We start from the raw sequence: 7,826 nt of genomic DNA on the forward strand, positions 1-7,826 counted from the left end.
GCTGCTCCGTGCCCACAAGGCTCTCCTTCCCATTCTTCTTGGTCGTCTTGCTGCCGCGGCCCATGCTGCTGCTGCTGCGAAGATGGCCAAGGATTTCGAAATGGAGAAGATCTGGGGCAAGAAACGAGAACTGCTGCTTCGAGCATCGGATTGGCTGAAATTATGCCGGCTTTGTCGCGATTGGTTGATTAATGAGAGCCTCGCTTGATTCGCTAAAATAGGTCGAGGGATCGCCATGCGATTGGCCCCACGACAGGTGCCATATATCTACCACACTATTTCATGATGCCTACGGAAATCTTCCTATATATCGGATTGCTCGCTTCAGTAAGTTCCTAGTCGTCGTACGAAGCTGCTCCTTGTCAAGGAGCAACCTCGTACAACTTCACTCCATGGAGTCCTTGCAGTGCAGTCTCGAACCCAGCTTCACACTATTTTACTGTAGACAATATAGGAATGTGATTGGACAAAAGTTTGTGTTTGGTAGCCAATCCACGATGGGATGCCGTACGAACGCGCATTTATTGGATGAAAAAAAGGTGCCTCGCATTGGTCCAAATAGCGTATTTTAAAACGCGTTGGCCAATCCGGCGCCGTTGTCTGGCGACGCGATGGCCAATTGTATGCAAGTCATCTGCCAGCAGCAACATGGCACCGGCGGCGACGCACCGGCCCAAGACTGGTCGCCCTCCGCACGCCGTCTGGGCCCGATTTCATCAAGGGCGAGAAGCGCAACGGGTCCCATCACCACGTCTACTGCCGCTACTGCTCGGACGCCCAGGCGCAGGCTCTCGCAGCACCGGCCAACCCTGCGGCGGGTCCGTTGAGCATCGAGGCCATTCGAGGTGTGCCCACCAAGATGCTACGCCACCTCAGCATCTGCATCTACTGCCCCGCCTCGACGCGAATGCACATTCGCTCGATGGCCGACGAGCACGCGGCAGGTCCCAGCCGCAAACGCCGGCGCACGCCCGAGCCCGAGGCCATGGTGCCACCGCAGCCGCTACTCGACCTCTTGCTCAGCGACGGCCCTGTGCGGCCCAGCGCACCGCCTGTCGCGAGCGAAAAGCGATCCGCGGCCATCGCGCTCCCTCCGGACGATGCACTGGCACAGGTACTACAAGCCTCTACGGTTCGGTCGATGGCCGACAGTATCTAGGTCGCGCTCGGTGGGCACGTGTCGTGGGCGTGGGCATGGAACCCCGACGTATCAAAGCTGCTGACAGTCAATGTGCCCTCCCCGGACGTGTTCTACGAACGTTGCTTGCGCCACAGAGCTGGTGATCCGCCGAGCATGCCTTTCGCGTCGCTCTCGGTCGCGTCCTGGACGTCGCTTTGCTCGCGCGAGTTTACCATTGCGTGCACGCTTCAGTACCTCCACAGCTGCACGACGATATCCATTGCATCGATCGCACCGACGCTCGAGGCGTGCCTTGCGCACCTGACGAGCGTGCGTATTCCCCGTCCCATAATTCCCATTTCGGACACGTCGACTAGGTCGTGGCCTCCAGTCCGCCGCTCGTGGCCATCCTCGTCGACTCGGCATTGCTGCTCGAAGCGGCCATGGCTGCGTTGCCGCAGTGCACGGTACTTTTTGTACTCGCGCGCTCCTTCGACTCGTCTCGGCAAGTACATTTCTCACGTCGAGCGGTCCGAGGCAACCCGTCGCCAAGAGCTGGCGGGCGATGGCGGCACATGAAAGCGACGTTAGTGCTATGTGGTCGACTCTGGACGCCGCGCATGCCCGCCTCGAAGCACCCGGCGTTGTCTCGGGTCGAGATGCGCTGCTTGTTTATTTACACCTAGCCCGCGCGCAATCCTCGTGGCCGCTGCTGCCATCGATTCTCTCCAAGTGCGACGGCCGCCTATGGCTCCTCGCGTATGCGCTGCATACCGCCACGGACGTACATAAAACCTTTGATATCGTGCAAGGCGCTGACGTGGTGTGTAGGTCGACCTCTTCGAGCACTGGCTTCACGTGGGCGCGGCGGTGCGCCACTACGCCCTGCAGTGGCACCTCGACGCCAATGCTGTCGTCGCCCATGTGCTCGAGCTTCGGCGCGGCCAGTTTCCGTTTGATAGCGCGACAAAAGCGCTGTACGCCGAGGATGTATGTTCCTACTACGCCTTTCTCTCCGAGTCGCACCCCGAGCTCCACGCGTTCTGCATCCGGTATCTCGGATCGAAAGCACCGTCCTCCTATGAATTCGATTAGGCTGTTTAGCATCGCGCCGGCGTGCGTGCGCTACGAGACGGTGCTGCCCGGGCTTTTTGACGCCGGCATTAGTCCGTTCCTCGCCCGCATTGACATTCCCGCGCAAGCGCAGTGCGCCATCGTCAAGTACAGCGAGCACTCGACCAAGGTAGCAGACACTTGCCATTCCTCGTCTTCGCAGACGACACATGTGTAGCGCCCGAGTGCGCACGTGCCACAAGTGCTCTCGGTGGATGATTGGCTGCAGCTACGACCAGAGATCCAAGCCTTTGTTCAATCCGAAGTCGACGCGTTTGCGACGCTACCAATAACCAGCACCAGCGTCGACTTGACAGTCTTCTCCAGCTGCGACGAGGCGTGATAAATGCAACTTCGTGGACTATTCCGTACGAATTCTCGGTAGAAATATGCACTACTACTGTGCACCGACCGCATCACGGGCATTCAAAGAGACTATGAACATGCACACGCTGGCGTAAAGCTTGGTGATTCCAGTCGGCCGCCATCGGTGGACTTGCAAAGGTTGAAATGCGAGGAGCAGGGTGCTACGATGCCTGATTCATTTGTCTCTCCATGCTGGAATTCAAAGTGGATCGAAAAGCTTGACGACCAAAGTCTATCCTTGACACGATATTCGTGTGAAAAGCAACTCAATTTGTTGCTGTTCGAGTGGGTCGTCTATTACAACGGATAAAACTATGCTGCATGAAATTGCCGGGCTTTCTTCGTTGTGTACACTTTGTCAAGGAACTTGATCTAGGCAGCACCTCAATTTTTCAGGTGTCGCTTTGTGGCCAAATACCGGCCGCGAATCGAGAAGGCAGTTTGCCTCAGAGTAGTAGAGCCAAGGGAGCCCAAGCTGTAATGGACTGTCAACCCGCGCGATATGTAAAGCCCGTTGGTGAGAGCTCTCCAATTCCCTACGCTTTGCTCGTACATACATGCGATATTTCATTGGGTACAAAGCAGTCATCAGCAAACTTGGTGGGACGGCGCTAGGGCTGCTGGCTCAGAATAACACCAGGCACGAAAAATCGACCACTGCATCTGCGAAAATGGTGAAGAGACTACATACTCCATGTGCCTTTACATTCGCATGTCATTTGTTGCGCAAGTCGACGAATACGCGGAATAAGATTTCAAAAGCTCGATTCAATGCAGCATCACTGTGTAGAGGACACTTGGCCGTGCTTTGATAATGTAAAGTCGTCCTAACCATCAGTGAAAAGGTTGCTAGTGTTAGGATAGTACCAAGTTTGCTATTTCGCATGCAGCGCTCCGTTGCTTGATATGGCGTAGATGTTGCCAACTCGATTTAATACAATAAAATCGCGCAAAATACATTTGGGCCTGGTCGTCCACGCCCCCGAGAAAATCTGGAGCTGTTCTATCGGGAGAAAAATCGGCGGTCCCCATGCCACAACTTTGTCAGTCGATGTGGCACGTCATACGCCTCCCCACGATGCATCGCTTCACCTTCAACGCGTCGAAGAGTCGCCCCACAAGTACGCACGTGGTTTTGTCTTGCGTGGAAAGGCAAGCTCGTGCAATGTTGCGGTAGTGAGTTCGGTGAAGGACTGCACTACACGTGCCTTTAATAACTTGTGCCGAGCAAAGACCGAGCGGAGTGTGTCGCCGAGCGAGATGAGATTGCTGTCGTATTTTTTTCCAGTGAGGAACGCCAAAGGCGGCAAACATACGTCTGGCATGCTACCCATGAGAGCCATGCAAAATCTTGCGACGAGAAAGTCTTCAATCGCTCTGTCTTGGTCCGAAACAAGGCAGTCGAGGAGGTAGCCGTAGGTCAATAGAAAAAAAGCTCACGTTGCTATCAAGTCTCGTCAGATGCGGGCCATAGACGACGACCGCTAACAGCGTCGGTTCGACTTGGAAAAACGGCGTTTGTCACCGCTACGGTACGCTTGAGCCGGTGCGAGACGAGGTAGGTCGCCACATACGCGATCCAGATCTAAGAACACAATGGCACATCAATAAGCGATGATAAGAACTTGGTTGTACCGACCTGGGACTGTAGAAGCCAATGACCACGGGCGCTGTACATCTGGACGCCGAGTCTGGACGTCGTTCTATTGCGCTGGAGAGTGCGGTTGTCAAGGCTTGGTTCTTGTTGGTTGCTTGATTTTGCTGTTGTTGATGCCGCTGAACGGTTGCAGTGCTTTCTGATGGCTGGATAAACTGTCTTCTTTTGGTTGGTTGATCTTGTTTTCTCTTTGGTGGTTGTGATTGGTCTTGTTGATGCGGTTTGGTGCTTGGTTGTCTCTGGCTAGTGGGGGCCCTTGAGCCTCGATTTCTCAAGTGTTGACACTGCATGCATCTCATTCTGGAGGTGGTACTGTGCATGTCAATGATCTACTTGACGGCGTCGGAGAGTTGACTTTGGCGCTGCGCGGCAACGAGGCTGAACGTGGAGCTGCTGGACTGCATGATGCGTGACTGATTATGGTTTCTTCTGGTTTGGGTCGTTGTGACGAGGCCGTCCTCGCACCGTGTGACGTCCTCTGCGACGTAGGGCTGATGTAGCTGGAAACGCCGGTTCGCGCAGCTTCTGCCTGCGCCGACCGCGGACGCAGCCGTTCGTTAGTGGTTTCACTTGCTGGGCGTTGAAAATAAAACAGAGGCCATCTTGTTTGCGGGCGCTTTTGAGCTCTGGGCCGTGTCGACGTCAAAGGTCGCGCCGTTTCTATAGGACTGCCTCGTCTATTTCAAACGGCAAAACGATGCGCGGCGCCAAGGTGACGCCAGGCCCGTGCCGCGCCTCGGTGCTGCGTTCGCACTACAGCATCAAGCACCACCGCGGCCTAGCTGTCGTTAGCCTTCTTCTCTCTGCGTCCCTCGTCGCCATGGTATCGTGGAATGGGCGCCTCGAAACGTTCTCATGCGTGTCTCCTCCATGTAGCCCTTTCAAGCCTACATCTCGGAAACACTGCCTTGGACAACGGCGCTGCCCGCGTCTCCTGACTTTAATAACCTCACGATTTTCAACCAAACGGCTCTTGCAACGCACCAAGCGCTCTACTCGCACGCGACGCTTCCTCACGGCGCGACGTACGTCTTCGACATCGCGCGCAACGCCCACGTGTGTCGGCACGTCTTGTCAAGTAGTAGCCGCAGCCCCTTGAGCCTTCCGGGGGTCCTTTTCTACGGCCGCGCGATGGTCGACCTGTTGCAGTCGTTCGCCAACGACTCGGCCAGTGGTGCATGGCATCAGCGGGGCACGTGTACGCTGGTGCGGTTCATCACGGTGCCACTATCGCACCAATGCATCTGGCTCTCGAGAGACAATCCTCTCGATAGCGCCGAGTATACGTTGACGTATGTGCTGACGCAATACCCGTACCCGGCGCTCATCTGGTTCAAGTTTTTCTGGCGCATTGGCTCGACGGTGCTGCTGCTCACGTTGCTCTGGCGACGTTATTTTGGCCCGCTCATGGGCTTGGCGCACACCCTTGCTGTGCGTGGCCACCGCAACGACTTGATACCGGAGCATACGTGGCGCTACGAGCTGATTGCGGGCGACCCAACCGCCCCGTTGCTCGTCGACCCGTTTGTGGTGGGCGCCTTTTTTGTTGATTTTACGCTCAGTCCGCACATGGTGGCCGTCGCCGTGCTCCGATTGCTTCAAGTAAGAGACGTTGGCGCGTTGTGCAAGGCTGTCCTCTATCTCTTCCGCATGGTAATACACACCTTGTGCTACCATTTGCGATTTTGAAAATGATTTTCTTGTAGATTTGGTTTGCCTGCTTTTCGCTTGTCGCGGTCAACAAGCTGCTCAAGCGCTGTCGACTCGAGTACGTCTTTACCGAAGTGGACCCGATGTGGCTCGGCCTCGCGGTGCTGGTGCTTGGTCCGCTTTTGTGGGTCATCAATGTGGCCGTGCCGAGCTTCTTAAATGCCTATCGCTACCTTCTTGTGTGCGTCTATACGACCAACGACCTTGTTCAAATTGAAGTCGCGGGCGCAGGCGCGGTCTATATTCTGATCATTGCCGTGATTCCGCTCTGCTTTGGCCTGCGTCCAACTCCATTCTGTCGACGCCGACGCGCGCGGCGTGTGCGCTACAGCAGTTTTTTGTACAACTCGACAAAAAATCGCATTCTGTTTTCGCTCGTGCCGGCGCTGCGCGGAGACGACAACAAAAACTTGGGTGGCTCCATCTACCTGCTCTTTCGACGCTGCGCCCGCGCCAAGGCCCTTCCAGTCGTCAACACGCGGGGGCCGACTGCTACCTTCTCTGCTACTGCAACAACCAAGTGCACACCAGGATCCGTCTCAGTCTTTTGGCGCATCTTGACCTTCAGAGCAGCGACCGTATTGTCGAGATTGTGCCAGGTGCGAGTGCCTACTGCTTCAACCACCTTGTGATCCCCGACCACAACGCGGCAGTCGATCAAAAGACATTTCGACCGCAGCTTCTGTGTCCTCTTCACGCGTCGCCCTGGTGCATGTGACTGCTACATCGAGTGTCAAAGTTGCGTGAGACTCGTCGCTACACGATCGATCGATCTTGTAACTTTCTAACCTCCTCATCTTCACCTCCTGTTCCCTACCTAAACCAAAAAGGTCGACCACGCCCCAAGAAAATACGAGGTCCACTCGAACATTCCTTGAAAGAGACATTTTCGTTCTAGCCCACAACGAGATTGGCAATAAATGACAATGCTAACCGTGTTTCGTTTGATATCCATTTTTTGCGTGGTGAGACAAGTGGTAATGTGAACCAAGGAAACAAACATAACGCGTGCCCTTTGACGATGCAATCTCCATCGATCACTAGACGATATATGTACTAGGTGTGCCTATTATTTTGGAACAGAGAAGCGCTTCGGAAGTATCCCGTTAGATGCACCAAACGGACGGCTGGGACGGTTTGTGGAGCTGAAACGAGGACACGCCTTCCTTGGTCGTCTCAACCAGCTCGTTGAAGTGGTACGACGTGGGCGTCGTGGCGTTGGAAATCGCGTTCCCGCGTGTGTCGAGGGAGCTGAGGAAACTCAGGCGCATCTTCTCGCGCAGTTCGCCGCGGTGGTAACACAGCACAAAGCAGTCGGCGCTCCGAAGGCTAAACGTTGGGCAGTTCTTGAAGCTTGCGCTGGCATGGTACGCTGCGTAGACGGTGCCGCCGCTCGCAATCATGTGAATGTTGTTGGTGCGAAAGGGACGCAGGAGCGCGAGAAGGATCTGGTTCTTCCAGTTGTTGTAGTGGTGGCTGCTGTACGCATGTTTGCGGCGGCGAAGACACCGAAAGCGTCCTAGTCCGCACGCATGAAAACCATCGAAAGTGCACTTGACTTGTACCCCAGCACTGGAAACGCGGAGCAAGGAAACCATACACAACTGGTAGCACCGCGATAAGAACTGTGTAGGCGGTGCAGCCGACAACGAGCTCGTTCTGCTCCGAGGTGTTTTGTTGCGGCACAAGGCACGTAAACATCCACTGGTACAAGGTCACGAGGAAGCCGACGTTGCCGCTGAGCCACGAGATGAGTGGGCCATAGAATGCGATAGCGATCGCCACCAATGTCGGGTCCACCTCGGCAAACGCATGCTCCTTCTTCCACTTCTTCAAACAATACGCCGTGACGCAGAGGCC

The 7,826-nt window shown here is 55.5% G+C and overlaps 5 protein-coding genes across 5 annotated transcripts in view; 2 read left to right on the forward strand and 3 right to left on the reverse strand.

Moving 5' to 3' along the window:
* The window catches only part of SPRG_21558 (hypothetical protein), a gene marked incomplete at both ends in the record, with an annotated part of 1,694 nt that extends 1,630 nt beyond the window's left edge, over positions 1–64 (reverse strand). Inside the window, one exon of the mRNA XM_012355630.1 lies at positions 17–64. Coding sequence (XP_012211020.1) covers positions 17–64 — 48 coding nt within the window. The remainder of the gene's footprint in view (positions 1–16) is intronic.
* A 584-nt stretch (positions 65–648) lies between these two features.
* On the forward strand, positions 649–2,576 carry SPRG_15477 (hypothetical protein; the record flags this gene model as incomplete). Its single annotated transcript, XM_012355631.1, has 7 exons — positions 649–699; positions 728–1,114; positions 1,160–1,450; positions 1,498–1,587; positions 1,952–2,172; positions 2,216–2,363; positions 2,412–2,576. 7 exons carry the CDS (start codon positions 649–651, stop codon positions 2,574–2,576), a joined length of 1,353 nt encoding a protein of 450 aa, XP_012211021.1.
* Positions 2,577–4,126: 1,550 nt separating this feature from the next.
* Positions 4,127–4,516, reverse strand: SPRG_21559 (hypothetical protein; the record flags this gene model as incomplete). Its single annotated transcript, XM_012355632.1, has 2 exons — positions 4,127–4,184; positions 4,239–4,516. Coding segments are annotated over 2 exons (336 nt in total), but the record flags the coding sequence as incomplete, so codon positions are not given.
* Positions 4,517–4,953: 437 nt separating this feature from the next.
* Positions 4,954–6,684, forward strand: SPRG_15478 (hypothetical protein; the record flags this gene model as incomplete). The annotated part of the gene is made up of 4 exons (XM_012355633.1): positions 4,954–5,079; positions 5,133–5,909; positions 5,963–6,486; positions 6,540–6,684. 4 exons carry the CDS (start codon positions 4,954–4,956, stop codon positions 6,682–6,684), a joined length of 1,572 nt encoding a protein of 523 aa, XP_012211023.1.
* Positions 6,685–7,072: 388 nt separating this feature from the next.
* The window catches only part of SPRG_22353 (hypothetical protein), a gene marked incomplete at both ends in the record, with an annotated part of 1,710 nt that continues 956 nt past the window's right edge, over positions 7,073–7,826 (reverse strand). The window contains 2 exons of the mRNA XM_012355634.1: positions 7,073–7,485; positions 7,532–7,796. Of these exons, the coding sequence (XP_012211024.1) occupies positions 7,073–7,485; positions 7,532–7,796 (678 nt within the window). The remainder of the gene's footprint in view (positions 7,486–7,531; positions 7,797–7,826) is intronic.

This window comes from Saprolegnia parasitica (assembly GCF_000151545.1).
Source record: "Saprolegnia parasitica CBS 223.65 unplaced genomic scaffold supercont2.277, whole genome shotgun sequence".
Classification (NCBI taxonomy): Eukaryota; Oomycota; class Saprolegniomycetes; order Saprolegniales; family Saprolegniaceae; genus Saprolegnia; species Saprolegnia parasitica.